This window comes from Crinia signifera, chromosome 1, assembly GCF_055691185.1.
Source record: "Crinia signifera chromosome 1, ASM5569118v1, whole genome shotgun sequence".
Classification (NCBI taxonomy): domain Eukaryota; kingdom Metazoa; phylum Chordata; class Amphibia; order Anura; family Myobatrachidae; genus Crinia; species Crinia signifera.
Window position 1 is genome coordinate 269,446,979 of NC_139217.1, and position 18,436 is coordinate 269,465,414.

Consider the following 18,436-nt stretch of genomic DNA (forward strand, 5'->3'; position numbering starts at 1 on the left):
CGTTGTGTATTAGCTGTTGCTGACATCTCTTATAATGTATATACTTTACATTGACTGTAGTAAGTTATATTCCATGTAAAATCCTTTTCACTGACCATGATGAAGGTAATGGTCTCTTGATAAACGTTCTATAGCCTATATAATCTATATAATTAACCAATGGGTGGCTACCTATGTACGGCGCTGCGGACACTTTGCGGCGCCTTATAAATAAACGTACTACTACTACTACCTTTTAGCAACAGACTACAAACTCTCCTATAAAAAGGCAATTCATTTTACGACTATGGTATTAACCCCATACAGGTCAAGGTTAGAAAAGCCAACAGAATACACAAAAACATAGGGTCCCAACACATTATTTGCATTAATCAGGTAATGATGGAGCATTTTAGAAAGTGAACACATGCACTGGCCAATGGCTTTCTTCAACCAGTTGCAATAATGAACAATCTACAGTAGTGGCTCAATGAAATGTTAAAGAGGTGGATATAGCCCAATCTTAGCACCTACATATATTGTTATAGTAGTCAAAGGACTCGGCCTATATGTGGCTGCTTTCAGGAACATTCATTCAGTGCAAGAAAATCTATTTTTCCAAGCTTGGCTCGCCATTTCTCAATTAAAGGTCTATTCACCTCAGTGTTCAACATAAAGTGGAGAATTCCGTGGTCAATCGACCAGATAAAAATGAAAAGAAAATACAAACAAAAATCACAATGTATTTAAATACCCATCTGCAATCCTAATATTAAGTGCATAAAAGGGAGGAGGAGAAAAAAAAACAAAAAACACAAATGGTTTTGTATAGTAACCCATCTGGTACACGGCAGAGGGGAAAAATCTGGAATTGGGCAACTAGCCCTTCAACTATACATATAAGCAGGGAGAAATTATTTACGGGGCTATGTACTAAGCCTTGGAAAGAGATAAAGTGGAAAGAGTTAAAGTACCAGCCAACCAGCTCCCATCTGTCGTATTTCAAACACAGCCTTCAAAATAGCAGTTAGAGCTTATTGTCTAGCAATTTATCTCCATCCACTTTATCCCTCTCCAAGACTTAGAAAATAGACCGTTGAGTTCTTGAAGAACCCCTGTACAAACACAATATGACGCAAATGTATGTAAGGTCTGGATGTATTTTGTTTACATCGAAGAGTGCAGAAACAGTGCAGCAAATCTTGCTTTGAGTTGTGAGTGAATTTTCGCTGTCCTGCCTTAAAATAGTTAGGAGTGGGTTAAAACAACAAAGACCTTACTAAATGTAGAACTGTCTTTCACATGGGTGAATGAGTAATGAGCCTGTCAAATCAATCTGCATTCACCACATCGCTTCTGATATTTAATGCAACACTTTGTGAACTACCAAGTAATGCCCCAATAAAATTGGATCAAATATTGGACACTGTTAGGAGAATATAACATTTTTTGTACTATGCACAAAGTTCCTGGTTGGTCATTTAACATTTTATATTTAAATCATTTAGGAATAAAACATAGGGCCAAACATAATCACCCCTAAGATTTGGGAAGCAGCATTTTTTTGCTGATGTACAGTAGTTACAAGGTGGATTAACCTTTGAAAAAAAAAAATGTTTCTTTCCAGCAGCTACATTGCTAAAATGTTACCGCTGCCCACATCTTATAGGGCCTTGATGGCTAACCTTGACACTCCAGCTGTTGTTGAACTACACATCCCAGCATGCTCTGCATCAGATTTAGCATGGCCAAAATAGCAAAACTGAAGCAGATCATGCTGGGATGTGTAATTTAAAAACATCTAGAGTGTCAAGGTTATCCATCAAGGTTCTAGGGCAGTGGTTCCCAAACTGTGTGCCGTGGCTCCCTGGGGTGCCTCGGGACACATGAAGGGGTGCCCTGGGTTGGTGGTCCACGACCAACTAAAATTATTAATGGTTAATTATTTATGTGAAAAACCAGTGCTGGTGGCTGCCTATCATAAAATGTGTACAAACAGAAGCAAACCCTGTCATTTATCACATAACTGACACGAAGAATCGCATATAAACACAATCTAATAAAAACTTTTTGGCATAGGGGTGCCATGAAAAAATTCTGATACTCTAGGGGTGCCTTGATTAAAAAAAGATTGGGAACCCCTGTTCTAGGGTATTACATTTGTGCTAAGGTTTTTCACTACAAATGGAGATATAGCTGTGAAGGGTAGGCTTCAGTGCTACAAATTGCTTTAAGGTTTCTAAATGATTAAAAAGTCAATAAAAACCATGTTAAAATAAAATGAAAACAACATATGTAAGTTCTCAAGGGAACTCAAGACACTTTAGGTCCATCCCTGCAAAGTTGTCCAGAACCGCAAGAAGCTTCTTTCTGATAGCTATTCCACAATTGATCAATGGCTCATAAACTACTGCTTATCCCAATACCCTATTTGTCTAACTATGTTTACTGTTAACATGTGAACTGCCCATTGTATGTGCAACAGATGTAATGTCCTAAATCCTAGTATACACGAATATACATTTGAATAAAGTTGGATTCTGATAGTGTCTGCTGAGGTACAGTAGGTGTGTCCTCTCCCCACTCTAGTGCTGCAGAATTCCCTTCTTTTTCTTGACTAGACAGACTGCTGCCTGGCCACTGTGATTGTGAAACACACACAATCGGAACAGACAGAACCTATCTATACTGTACTTGCCTCCCAGGCTGCAGCCAGACAATAAAGGCTGCCAGCCTGTGAATTGGTAGATGACTAGAGCTATCCACCAATCAGAGTACAGCATTCTCTACCTACTGTACATCCCATTCTTCAGCTAGACAGTGAATGGGACATCAGCATGAAAGTTGATGGATAGCTGGAGTGATCCACCAAATAGAGTTCTGAGCATTCGCTGTACGGAAGCATGTGAAAACATGGAGAAGTGGCAGGGGACCCCCAGAAGGAATAAGTACATTTTTTTAAATGTATTAACGGGAGTACTATATAATTAAATGCACATATACATAGATCCAAGAACATTAATTTACTCTATTACAAAGTATTGCACTGTGCAAAACAACCCAGAGAAAGTGTCGGCATAAAAATGCTTTTTTTTTTTAAACTGAAATGTTTGCTGAATCATTTTCATACATTAACATATATTTTATCAAAAAAGAATAACTGTATTGTACAAATATTGTTAGAAGACTCGTTTTTTGTTAATGCTCTGCTCATTAATATCTGTCATTCTCAACAAGGTAATTATTTTGTCTACAATTATCAGACAAATTAACTGAACAGACTCATCTGCATGTGTCTAATCTGTACAGGTGCGTTCTCCAATTTAATCACACACAAGAAGCCAACACACTGTCACAGCAGAGAGAACAGTCTCTGTGTCATACACAGTAAGATAACCATTAAACGAAGGTCAGAAGCAAATACTTTTTTCTCCTATATGGCAGCAAAGAGCATTTAGGTACTGTAGCCACTATTCATTACAACATATAAAATAACTAAAGAAAGAACCCATTGAGTCTTGAAAGGTCAAGTATTACAAAATATAGTTTGCAGGTTTTGTGATTTCAGGCAATACAATCTAACATTGTACATTCTAAAAATAGAGTAAATCTCTACAGCAAAGTATATATTATGTGATCACCACAGATTACTCTAATGTAACCCCTTCCTGCCTCAGTCATGTTTCTAGCAACATTTTGCTTCATCAGGAATTGTATGGGTCTAATAAATGTCACCTGTTTGCCTAATGCTAAAATGGGATTATATTTCCAGTAGAAAAAGAACGGTAACTAAAATTTTCCGAAATAACACTAATAGTGTGTACAGACGGTTAGATTTGCCTTCCGATGTTCCCGATATAGGGAACATCGGAAGCCATATCGCAAATCGCATGCCTTTTTAGGGCTTGCAAGCCCGATGCGCGCTCCCGTGTGAGCGCAAATCGGCAGTCAGATAGAGAGGGCAGGCAACACTATATAGTGCAGATCAGCACTATATAGTGTAAATTGTGCCCCTCTAGCATGCCGTGAGATGAGAGTCCTGATGCAATCTGATCGCATCGGGACTCGCATCTCACGACATATCCTGCCGTGTGTACACACCTTTAAGCTGCATACACACTTTTGAATCTAGGTGCACCTGGCCCTTAATATCTACTGCACATGCCTCCGAAAACATGTCAGTAGCTACCTATTTCCCCCATGATTTCTCTACTGTATATTTTGGGTGAAATGTAATAGGATGAGAGTTTCAGAAAGTGAGAGATTTGGTAAGAAATCTCCAGTTTTTTTAAAGCAGCAATCATTTACACTGCAAAAAACAGTTTGATTTTGAAGTCTAAATGATTGCCGCTTTAAAAAAACTGGAGATTTCTTACCAAATCTCTCACTTTCTGAATCTCTCATCCTATTACATTTCACCCGCTATGTGATCTCCATAACTATATGGCTGATGAGGCACGCTCCCATAGGTTGAAATGTTCAACATGCATTAGTTCAACAATTGACTTGCTCCGCTCGCCACAAGTTACTATTCCCAAAAGATGTTCACTTGGTAAAGCAGATTGTAAAAAATAAAAAAACAAGCCAACCATTTTTTACACAGAAAATTTTCTTGCTGGCCTTTTCAACCAGTCGACCTTTTGTACCTGTAACTTAGTGCATGTCAACCTATACATTGCTGATCTATCATCTGGGTACTGCCCACATTCGAGTAAAAGGAAATATTACTTACTACAGCTAAATTTGTAACTATAGCTAAAAGTTTAGACAGGAAAATCTTAATTTCTAACCAGATCTAATCATATTATTTCAACCTGTGCGACACGGTAAAGAGCACTAGCATTCGATCGTACCGTATTGCCGAGTACGGCCATCTTGTCTATTTCACTTGTGCAAACATTTTCTTCAAATGAATGGAAATGTATTGTTCCCTTATTTGTATAGTCATGTAATCAGCAGAATGAATATCAATCCATTGTGTTGATACACACATTATGGCATGTTCCACTCAACCTTATTTATAGCATACCTGCTGATGACTGGAACGCGCGGAATGGGATAAATACATACAGCATTCCTAACCCACATGGCTCATTATGAGCCACAATATTTGTTCAATCTGAGCCACTAAACAGTCAGGTAAGCAAAATGGATTATTGGCCAGTTAATGATTTTTAATTACTATCCTCAACATTCTGTCTGTCAAAAGCCACACCCTGTTCACACAGTATTGTACGTGGTTTGTACAAGTCAGTCAGCATGCCATTTGTCTGATGCCGATCATTTCCTAGTTGTATTCAATTGTTTTAATAACCTCCTGCTTTTCTATGGAGTGCCATAAATACCATACTATCAGTAAGTCACATTCCAGTCAACACATTAAGTTATCTCCTCATGGGAAGACAAATTACTAGAGTTACTGTAGGAAATATAATTTCAGCATATGTAAATGTTTCTCACTCATATTACAATTCCCACACATATCCAGGAGCAATATAAAACTTTGAACACTCCCCTAACACCTACAAGCATATTTGTTATCAATATGTACATATAGTATATACAGGACTAAAAATAGAACTATTGACTTTGGATAGAGTCTACAACTTACTGCCCTGTACTTGAATGCCTCTCTAAGGACAATGGGCTGTGGGAGGGGGACAATTAGAGGACAACATATAGCATAAATGGTGACTGAACACAAATGGCTTCATTTTTCAAGGAAATTTAAATTCCATTATTGTCAACTTTTTTAGGGGTGTGCACCCAGCCAATTTTTGTGTTCTGTATGTGATCACCCCTGGACTGATACAGCACACATGGTAGCATTCCTGGATTGATACGCAACACATGGCAGCAACCCTGGACTGTAAGCTTGCAGCAGGGCCCTCCTACCTCCAAGTCTGTCTGTTGTTACCCAGTTTGTCTTATCACGGTCTACTATTGTAAAGCGCAACGGAATCTGCTGCGCTATATAAGAAACTGTAAATAAATAAATAAATACGGCACACATTGCAGCACCCCTGGAATTATGCAGCACACAGGGCAGCACCCCTGGAAATATACGGTATACTTAGCAGCACCCCTGGACTGATATGGCACAAAGGGCAGCCCTGCAGTAAAAAAAAAAAGTAACTTTTTATTTTTTTAAATAAAGCATTCAGTAGTCCTCACAACAGTCCCACTTTAGTAGTCCCCCCCCCCCCCCTTAGCAGCCTCCCACAGTAGTACCCCATTAGCTGTCCTTCGCAGCAGACAAAACAGACATGTCTGATCAGTCTGAAATACATCAGCATAATGAAGATGGCACAGATCACCGGAACTTATATAGAGTCCGAACCTCACAATAGCAGGAAGATGCTGTTCGCTTCGTTCTGTATCCAGAAAATGGCGGGGAAGATTATATATGTGTATATGTGTGAATGTGTGTTTGTGAATGCATAGTCTCATCTGTTAACTTGCAGATGTAACATAGTGGCAACAGCAGACGGTGAATTCTTACCTAATGTGCTCACACCTCATACTTGTTCAGGGCGGGCCAGCTTGTTCTCCCAGCACTAGTGCAATACACAGGAAATTCCTGAGCTTTCGCTCTATAATTTTTTATTGCCTCTTCTTAACAAGTTCACATCCAGAATATCCAAAACAAATGCCGTTCCTCTGAATAAGAGGAAGTTGTTTATCACAAACATCTCAGGCATGGAACAAAACTTTGTTGCAGTCCCTGAGGGAGAATTCAGTGAACAGCAGTAGTATTCCGAGGAAGTCTGAGGTGGAGTAAAATTTCTTTTTATCTTTGGGGAAGTAATTGCAATGCTCCATACTGCTTTCTATGCCAGTATTAAAGGTTGCTTACCATAAAAATGTATTTCATATGAGGACACTTTAGAGAGAATATATTCTATGTTGGAGAGATGTGTCCCGAGTGCTAATCTGAGCACAATTTGGTTAAGTATAGTTCCCATGAGTGCACACGTGTATGAGAATGGATGTGACTAATGAATAACTGAACTCATTTGTGATATTACCCTGACATAAAATTAAATCAAGAAATAATTGCCTACCTTTGAAAACTAGGGGACCTAATTTGAGGGACTCTCCTGGCCATCCTGGGAGGGTAGGTAAGTATGACTTATATCGAAATGTAAATGAGCCCCAAAGCAGTTAGTAGGAGCTACTATACTTGGTATAGTGCTGGGAAATGGTGCTGATGATTCAATGTAAATGTATCTATCTCTCATTCCTTTTTTTCCCCAAAAATGTAACAGTGCAATGTAGGCTAGGTGAAATGAGGGAGATTGCTAGACTAGTGAGAGAGAGAGGGAGATTTCTGCTATTTCAGGGAGTCTCCTGCATAATGCAGGAGGGGAGGTAGCTATAAATCAAGATCATTTAGTAAAAATTAGTTAAAAGACCATCAAAATGATGGCTTCTGCAATGTACTTTCACTTTGCTGTGAACTTTTTTTAGCCCACAAACTCTCCACCCTACCCCAGTCCCTATCTGCTCCTACATCCAATCCCTGTCTTCACAGCTCTTTCCATAATTGCTTTCTATTATGACATCTTTTAGTATAATAATAAATATATATATATATATATGTATATATATATATATATATATATATATATATATATATATATATATATATATATATATATATATATATATATATATAGTGACTGTGCCTTTGCGAGTGAACTATAATAACCCCCACCGTGTGTCGGGGGCACTCTGGACTGCTTACTGGAATAAATGGACTCCACTTGGTCTGGTATTAGCAATACCAGACTGTGCGGAGTCCATTTATTCCAGTAAGTAGTCCAGAGTGCCGCTGACACACAGTCTATGTTACTGATCAGCATCCCGCACTCATTTGGAAGGCACCCAGCAAATAATGGATTATTGCAGCAAGTGCCGACATTTGGAAGATTATATTTATATTATATACAGCATGTTGATATTGACAATTACTAAATGTGTACATGATAGAATGTCAGCAAATCAGGTCCCTCTACAAGTGTCTTTCCTGGTACTGATGGTAGCTTCTGGGTCCAGTGGTCATAAGGGCAGTTCCAATAATGCCTAACCCTAACATACACGCCAACACAACCTGTTCTAAAGCCTATCATTAACATCAACACCGAACATGATGAAATGTTGCCTGTCACCTTATACAACAATGTCAACATATGTTAACATACTGTTACCATTATTATTGTTGACATTATGACTGCATTCCTTTGTCACACAGTACATTTGGAACAATGTCTGCAGCCCTCTGGTTATATATTTTACTGGTTTGTCTCCAACTGTTTGGTTGCTTCTAATTTGTGCTACTAGTTTGGTGATCTAGAACAGTGTCACGTATAAGGACACATTAGAATATGTTGTACTCATTTATGGTGACATCAAACAGGAGTTAGGGGTGTATTTGTCATTGCTCTAAGAGAGTTACAATTGTGAGAGCTACCAGACAATCAGTTTCTGTCTAATGGTGCCCACACACGGCGAGGTGTGCTACTAGTTTGGTGATCTAGAACAGTGTCATGTATAAGGACACATTAGAATATGTTGTACTCATTTATGGTGACATGAGATTTTAACTATATGACATTTGAACTGCATACTATATTTGCACTAAACCACATTTTGCCTACACTACAAAAGTATGTAGTACAATAGCATGCGATGAACAGTAGTACAAAAATACCTTCATGAACATATTATTTTGCCTTGCGATATTGACTATGCGGAAAAACATATCGCAAATTAAACAAACACGGTGTGATTTGAGCTAAAAAGATCAAATCGCATGCGTTAATCGCACCATGTGTGGGCACCATTACATGTTACAGGCCGTGTTTGAAAATGTACAGTTAGGAGCTGACTTTATGGTCATTTATCTCATACAATTTTATCTCTATCCAAAGATTTTAGTATTTTTTTTTTATTTCAATGTGGTATTCACAATTGTTTATACAATCCCATATGTAGACAACTGTTTATATACTCCCATATGTAGAAACATTTGTCTTTTTTTTTTTCTCCAAAAAGCAAACAGCCAAGTTGGTCCTTATGCAGCATGCAAGAGCCAAAAGATTTGTCTGTCAGATTGATCGAGCCAAGGACAAAACACAAGCTGGAGGCTGAAAACTAGACTGGAGCATTAATTTATGGCAATCTAGTGACATAAACTGCTGCTACTCTGTGATTGATGGCTCTGTCCCAAGTCTAAATTCACAATATGGCCATGAAACCTGACATCTAATTTTCTTCTTCTACAACTTTTGTAATTGTAATGAATTATTCTAGCAATTATTTGATTCCTTTATGTAAAATTTCACATGTAATAGCAGATGTAAAACATTCATAAATGGAGCTGATTCTCGGTTCTTCAGTTCTGACCTTTATATTTTGATAAATGACATCTCTATGACAATTCAAACCAAAACATAATGCCTATAATATACATGCACAGGTCTGTATCTCCTCCTCAAAGCAGAACAGCTCCTACAGATGTGTCCACATATATCTACACTCATTGCACTAAAGTCACATTATACATAATGCATGAGCGTCTCGTGACTCGGAAACGATGATCATCTTTATGTGCAACTTTTTTCATTAAATGTGTCGTATTGCAGTGCAATGCAGTGTGAATAGGAAACACAAGCAGCTTCTGAGGATTAAAATGACATGAACATCGCCTACATTCTGTTTGCAACCGCAGCTGTATCTGCATATGAAATGCTATGTTACCGTGGTTTACTGGAAATTCCTACTGATCCTTATTACAAGCATCTCAATACCTTTGTAATGCTAGTAAAATCTAGATGGCACTAGAAATGATAAGTAGATGCTGATTGTATTGGCATTTCCTTTTTTTTTAATATACAGTACAGACAATATAATGAGGTATGTACTTAAAAACAAGACCAGCAATGATGACCATGGTCATACTGGGTTAGTACCATTCATAGATAATAATGGTTCCTCTTACCAGTCATCAGTCTCTGGGCTTCATAAGGTTCCATGTAGCCGTTGTTCTCCGTTATTATGCCCTTGTTCTTTGCGTCAAAGGGATCAGAGTAGTCATCAGCGATTACAACCTGGAAGAGGAAAATATAGCGTCTTTTAGAACATCTTCTAGTTTGAAGACCACAGTTAAGTTTGACATGGAAAGGAAGCTCACAATGTGGTTTCATTGTGTTTGATAAACAGCCGTGTTATAAAGGTTGCTTCCAAACAAAGAAATCCTACAAAGTTCTTTTGGCAAAACACAAACATGTGACATAAACAATCAATAAAGAAAGAGTAATGTACTGTTTAAAATGCAAGGTGAAATGAAATACCAAAGAGGGAATTCAAAACACAGGCATTTCAATGAGCAGCCAGGAATCACTGGATTCCAGAAGCATCCACAATGTAGTCACTTCCTATACTACATTATCATTCAACACAAACTAACAAAAGAGACATGACTGACCAAAACAGCTTTTATGAAGCAGCTTTTTAAAAAAGAAAACAAAACCGTATACTTTGTAATGAAAGTGTTTGCCATTGAAGAATATTCTGTTTCAATTGTACTACATTACTGCCTCAAAGAACAGAGTTATAAGTACAATTTGAAAATCTATAGTATGTATAGTTGTACACTCTCTAAATGCTGCATAATTTCCCCTAGGTGCTTTGGTTTCTTCTGACACTCTAAAATACACATTAGTAGGTTTGGTCTTGAAAAAAATGTGCAAGCTTCTATGTTCGAGGAACTGTAATGTTCCCCATACACTGCAGCAACTTCTCCCCTTGAAAGTCTCCGGCAATCCCCCCTTGAGCCTCCTTGGACCTTCATTGGAAAGCAGGATTGCATTCGATATAACACATACAGCAGGGCCGGCTCCAGGCCTACTGGAGCCCCGAGCGAAATTTCAAAGCCCCCCTTCCCCCACTACGGGGGTTGTGGGTGCAGCGGGCAGTCCGGGATGAATACAGGCAGGTAGTACCTGGGCAATGGTGGGTCCGGGGAGCGTGAAGTGGGGCTGTGGGTGCTGCCACTGGGTGCTTCACGCAGCCCGGACCCCACGCTGCCCAGGTACCACCTTGCCTCCCCCTGTAACTGTCCCTGACTGAGGCTACCCTTAGGAGTCAGGGCCAGTGAGGCCGCTCCTATGTAGTGTCCCTCCAGACGGCCCTAGTACACAGTCCTTTTGCATGCGATATATCACATTTGATCTCAGCCAAGCCTGCCTAGCTGCACTAGCAATCCAAGAGATTGCTTGTGCAGCTGATGTGATGTGCACAGGACCGCACATTGCATCGGACCTGCTGTCATCCACCTGCAATTTGGGCTCTTTTCCTGCAAAAGATCGCCGCAATTGCTGGAAAAAAGCACAAATTGCGGGTGAATTGCATAGTGTATGGGGGCCATAAGCTCTAAAGGGACATGAAACTAAAAACATTATCTGTACTGTGCTGCATCAAATGGTGGAGGTAAACAAATAAAAACTTTTAATAAACACATTTATATATTATTGAATATAAAAAAATAAAGCAATGAAAGACTGGTTAAAGCACCCTTACTATTTAAAAAACAAAAAACAAAGACAACAGAAGACAAGTCTGTCGTCGTCCCACCATCATCTTCATGAAAATGACTGCCTATATAAGCCTACACACGCTGCACTACACTCACTCTCCTATCTCCAAACAGAACAATTAAATTAATAAAGACAAATAGCTGTGTGACAACACTTGGCAAAGCCTCTGTGTTTGACTCCATTAAATTGCAGTCTGCATAGAGTACCTTAATTGGCAAGTGACTTGCAAGCCAATCACATAAGTTCTGGCATTCCACTACTGTAGACAAGACAAAAGCACTATCATCCAAAGCAATCTCTTACCACAAAATACAGCTAGATTTGTTGTATGCAAAATTAAAGATAGATTTATTACAATGAAATGAACTATTTGCTCTTTATGAAGATTTATACGCCTTTTACACCATTGCAGGCAGTGTAAACGCTCCCAGCTGAAATTCCCCAGGTCGAGTGCAGTGCATTGTAAATGAGTAACCCATGTCGATGTGACCCTGGACCCATTCACTACAATAAAAAAAACTGGAGCTGGGAGATGCTCTCATCTCCCAGCACTGGCTCAGGACCCGCTTCCGCTGACGTCACCCACCTGGCATTATGCCGGGTAGGAATGGCAGTGTAAAAAGGTTTACAAGCCAGGTTGCGCCCAGGTTAGAGCTGCATCCAAAATCCTGTGTGCGACCCAGCTTGTTGGTGTAAAAGCGGTATTAGTTAAAACAGTAGCTTGTGAAAATGAAGCACTACAGTAATTAAAGGCTGATTTAGCCCTTACTTAATATCAAAAGTGGTTTTTAGATTTTAAAATATTTCACTGCCTATAGCCTAATCTTCAGCTGCCTAGCCTAACATGTGTTAATAATATTGCCAGTGTTGGGCATACAATAAAAAAATATTTGGCAGACCTACCGAATATTGAACGGTCATGCATGCCGGACTGCACAGCATGGCAGTGTGGTGCAAAATTACGAAGTTGCCAGTCGGCTGCATCAGCCAGTGTATGCCCTGCCGAGGTCAACCGATGGACATTGCCCATCTACTTTTAGAGGAAAGAAATGGGATATGTCTTCTCCCCAATTGAAGAACTTAGATATTGTGTCCATATACACTGTGAGATGTCGGGTGTCAGATAAAAGATCTGTCTTTTATTATAGATAATTTACAGTAGGCAACATGAAATTATTTTCTTCATGTTATATAATCTAACATTATTAATCTCTCCATTTTGTGACGATTCCCAAAAGTTACGCTTTCTATAAAGATGCAGGAACTTGGAGAGAGCAGAATGTAACAAGTGTGTGCATAAGTGTTACTATTCTTACAGACAGCTGGAGCTTCGCTAAAAGCACAGCACATGCACAGCTTTATAGGTACAGTAAAGGCCCCCATACACGCTGCAATGGGTGGGGATCATATTGTCGACCCGACTTAGGTCGACAGTCATTTGGTGGACACCGTTGGGTTGACAGGCAACTAGGTCGACAGGGTTCTAGGTCGACAGGTGTCTAGGTCGAAATGGGACAAGGTCGACAAATGCGTTAGGTCGACAGATCGACATGGGGTTTTTCACTGTTTTTTTTTACCTGAATGTCGACATGAACACAGTTGGAAGTCAACCGCAGCCCCTCGCATTGCTCGCTTCGCTCGCAATGCTTCAGGCAATGTGCCTCGCTGGGCTCGGCACACTGCAGTATTTTATTCTTCCACCACGCCCTAGTGGATGGTAGGGCATGAAATACCGCCTGTCGGCACATGACAGCTAAAAAAACAGTGAAAAAATCCATGTCGACCTAACGCGAACTGTCGACCTAACCCACGTCGACCTAATGCATTTGTCGACCTAGAACCCTGTCGACCCAATAACTGTCAACCTAAGTTGGGTTGACAATATGACTGTATCCCCGCTGCGATGTGCGCTCCCGCAGGCATCGCATAGTACAAAATGTGCTGCACATACTTTTTGTACTGCCCGCAGATCGTGTCGCATGCGTTGCGATGCAATCCAGCCGATAATGTGTTGCAGCGTGTATGGGCAACTTTAGGGTCCTTTACTATGTGATTCCTGTGGCTTGTTTTCCAATGTGTCTTTTCTTTTAGAAAAATAAAAAATAAATAAGATGAATCTACATTCATGAACTTCATCAGCTCTGTTGCTAGATCCCATTCCTGCTAAAAGTTGCATTTAGTTTTATGTAGAACCATGTGTAGTTGGTGTATTTTGCACTTAGGAGTTAAGTATTGGAGCCCAATTAGTGTAAAAAGAAAAACCAAGGCACCAGGCAATAACCTCTTTGGAGCAGTACACCTTATTATCACATGGACACGACTGAGCAAGATGGAAGACCTTGTACAGTATATGAGCTCAAATTGGAGTAGCTGGGTGGAGGGAAACAGTTGAGCTTTTCTAAATCAATTGGGGACAAAAGAGAGTGCTTCATTTTCCATAGCAAGTGGGAGGTAAAGCAACTCAACAAATATACTCATTTTTTTTTTATTACTTCTGACCGTAGGTAACAAATACACGCACTATAGCATTATATAAACACCTTATAATGCAAACGTGGCTGGTAATACCTATATTTGCACATGATAACTGCTTTGTTGTAGTTAGCATTGTTTGGGTCATTTCAGTTCTCTCAGTGGCAACAAAACGGTGATTCCTTAAACCAAGGGGACACCATCCTGAGCTTGCTAATACAGCAGCAATGTTTGTTTGGTTTTAATGCTAATAATAAAACTAAAAAAAAAAGGTTGGAAAAAGTCAAGAGATGGAATAATAATGGATACAAAGAAAAAGAACAAACAGCCCACATTGCAATGGAATTTGAAGACAGAAGCAAAGAACCGTGTATTGTAAACATTGCCTTTTTTGTCACGCCAAATGACCCCTTGATCCCCTTCAAATGTTTAACTTTTTATCTAGAATATAAACAGAGTGGTGCATGGAGTGAAAACAGTTATGTTACACAATACCTACAGCATAATATTTAACAAAATGACTAATGGGGAATATGTTCTCTTGTTTAATTTATATGGAATGAAGAATAAAAATGACACGGTATCCTGTAACATTAATAATCATTAACATTAATGATTATGGTGCACACTCAGAGTTAGACGTAATGGCCTTGCAAAACCTGTCTAGTCCCAGTGATGCCTCCCACCACTCACTGAAAACACAACGGCGTTTCATTACACAGTATGCTTAAAGCAAATAATCAACAGCTCTCCACATAAGGGCTGTCCTTTGTGATAGAAGGACTTCTATTTTTGCCCACTGCATCCAAGCAAGCTGGTGGGGCGGCAGCTATCTGCTGTGCAAATTAGCAGCAAATAGATTAGGTCTGAATAACTCCCTATTTATGAAGTGCTACAATGCAGTGGTTGCGGCTTTTACTCTCGTCAAGTTCTGTGGTGATACATATGCCACTCTGTACATGCTTAAAATGAATTGCTATACAGTGAAAATGGCGGTCAAGCGTGTATGGCGTTTAAGTGTCTTTTTACTGCATATGTGATGGAAATAAGACTCAAATGGGTTTATTTAATAAGATGGGAGTTCTATTAAAGATGGGACGTTGCTATGGGCAACCAATCAGAATTTTCTTAATTTAGCGCCTTCTAGAAGTTAATAGATAGAATCTGATTGTTGCTATACTGTAGGTAACAACCCATCTTAAATAGAACTTCCGGTACTTGTGTATTTTGGCGGCGCCCATCGCATTGCATACCATAACGCATACGATGGTATGCGATGCGACGCGATATCGTTCGATAGTGTACGATGGCATACAATTTTCAAATTGTATGCCATTGTACATGGCATACAATGCCATACTATGCGATGCTCGGCGTGGAGCTGAGAATAGAAAGTGTGGTGAGCGCAGCGAGCCACCGAGCCTGAAGCGTGGCGAGCGTAGCGAGCCCCGCGAGGGGACGCGGATACCTTCACAGGTATCCGCGTCCCCTCGCGGGCTTCACAGCTGTCCGCTGCGCTCGCCATGCTTCGGGCTCGGTGGCTCACTGCGCTCGCCACACTTTCTATTCTCAACTCCACACCGAAGTGGATAGTGGGGGTATGAAAAGGTCGTAGGACGCGTACCGCCACGCTTCGGGTTCACGTTGATCGTGGGGTGGCGTTAACAATTGTGGGGGCCATTTCACACTTCATGGTGCCTATTTGGCCTCTGTGGGCCATTTAACATTGTTTCCTATGGGAAAATCGGGTCAATTGAGGCATTGAACAGGAAAATCAGGTCAATTGAGACATTTAACATTGTTCCCTATGGGAAATCGTGGGCATCGCGTCGGTCGCATCGCACCCGATTTTTTAGTGCATGCGATGCCCGCGATTTTTTACTAACGATGCCCACGATCAAAATCGTGGGCGCCGTTCTAAGTAAAGAGTACCAATACATTTGTAAAGACTTTTATAAAAATGTCCCAGCAGCGATTTATTTGCCATGCAGAGTCTGTTATATTTTTGCTGCCCACAAGCCAACAAATTAACAAGCCTCTTCAGCGTCAATTATGTACACACTTGTGCACGAAAAACATGATAACTGAAAAAACAAATGATTAAAAATAAAAATCCTAAATAATCATTCATACTGATGTTAGATTATGTATTTTTAGCAAATTTTCTTGTATTGCCAATATCTGCAACAAAGTACTACTTCTTTAGAGCAATGCACTGTGGTACTATGTGAACTGTGTTCAAAAAAAGAAGAAACACGGTAATGCTTTGCCATTATGCACAACGATTGATTGGTCGCGGTTTACAATTCAACTGTCTTTTCAGTGATATATATACACAAGCTGTAATCAGAAGGGCTGTCACAGGCGCTGCACACTGTACAGAGGCAACAATACGCATCAGCCAGCAGTAATTTCTTGTCAGAAAAAAAAAGGGTAGGTTTATCTGTGAAAGCCCTGGAGCTGAACTACCATCCATTCCCTTTGTGATGCTGGCTTGTCACGAGCAGATGGATGGTGTCTCAGACTCCCTGCTGATTCCACAAACTCCACATGCTTACACTGTAATAGTCACCTTACTTCCAATTAACTGCACTTAAAGGGACAGGCTTAAATATAGTAGAGACAGAAAGAAACACTGACACGAAGATAAAACTATGCATAGCATTCACGGTATAATAACTATTATATTGTATTTTGTAGGGCGACATATTACTTATGGATTACCTTTTTTTGGGAGTCTATATTCAGCTGGATGAGGTTGTAGTTTTTTAATTTCTATAAATGTATGGCAACTTAAATGTATGGCTTTGCATATCTGAATATACTTATATGTTCATGTCTCTATCTAATTATCACATTTAAAAGGGTCTCACATGGCAATGTAATGACTGATGGTATGATTTCTGATCCCTCCCATCAGTGTCCGTGTAAATAATAATAAAATCCTTCCATCACATATACATACATATACATATATATATATATATATATATACACATATACACATATATATATACACATATATATACACACACATATATATACACACACATATATATATACATATATATATATATATATATATATATATTGGAGAGAAATTAAAAAGTCTGCGCCCAACTGTCAGTCAGTGTTAAGAATACCAGTTAGTGGGACCCTTGTGTAACACACGAAGGGTTAAATGTACCAAAAGTCCAGTAACACGAGGACCTGCCGCTGCTTCTTTCTCTGTGAGGAAGTCTCTGGAATCCACAGAGCAAACAAATCTAAAATAGGGCAGAAAGAAGGCGCTTCATGGTGTAGTATTTTTAGTAGACACAATTTATTTTAAAAAGGTAAGCCACGGTAAGGGTTAACATGAACTCGTACCAAGTAAAAGGGCTGTGTGGACTGGGTACCACAAGGCATAAGTTTTAAAACCAAGGCATATGCTGCTCACACTGTACCAGGTACTCGGGTGCACTCGAACGCCGCGGGGCTGGATTGCAGAGAAGCGTGGGGTAGCACAACGGGTCCTGGATAACGGTGTCAGAAGAAGGCACCAGCACACTTTATGACACGCCCTAAAGGCTGTTATAGGTGTGTGGGATGCACTACCTGTAGCTCCATGCTAGTAGGGGGCACCATCAATCATCCCCACAATGGCAGTAAAATAGCCATCAAACACTCAGTGACCTGTTCTACACGATTTATTGTTTATGTTCTGTCTTGTCCATGCGGTTTATACTACGTGGGCAAGACGGAGTGTCAATTTAAAGAACGCATGGCAAACCATCGTCATGCTATTAGGCAGGCACTGAGTGTTGGCACTAGCGACCAACCAGTGGCAAGACACTGTGCGCTATTTAAACACAGTATTGCCAGCATCCGTTCAAAAATAGTGGACCACATCCCACCCACAATAAGAGGAGGAAATAGGGGTAGGCTCCTGTTACAGGCAGAGGCCAGATGGATTTTTAGGCTAGACACAATTGCCCCCAGAGGCCTTAACGAACAACATGGTCTACAGAGTTTTCTTTAAAAAAGATATGATCAAAAATTAAACTAAATAAATCAACATCTGGGTGACATGCAGTTGTATATCGGATCTCTTGGGTATCCAGTAGAAATCAAATGATATATTTAATAATCTAAAAGTACTTATGACTTTGATGACAAGATGATCTGTATTCTGTACTTTTTAATATTTTTTTCTGTAATAATTTTTCACGCATTTTTTGATGTATGTATGTCTTTAAATGGTCTGCACAATTTTAATGGTCAGATTTTTCTGACCTCTTATATGGCTCATGCTGAAGCCTCTTAAAGTTTTTATAACACTTTGCTGGTATTATTATTCAGCCGTTTTAAGCTGACATTTAATGTATGGTTTTATATTTGTATTT

At 39.7% G+C, this 18,436-nt stretch overlaps 1 protein-coding gene across 1 annotated transcript in view; it reads right to left on the minus strand.

Moving 5' to 3' along the window:
- The window catches only part of SHB (SH2 domain containing adaptor protein B), a 195,663-nt gene that overhangs the window by 101,141 nt on the left and 76,086 nt on the right, over window positions 1–18,436 (minus strand). The window contains exon 2 of the mRNA XM_083183794.1: window positions 9,983–10,091. Within this exon, the coding sequence (XP_083039920.1) occupies window positions 9,983–10,091 (109 nt within the window). The remainder of the gene's footprint in view (window positions 1–9,982; window positions 10,092–18,436) is intronic.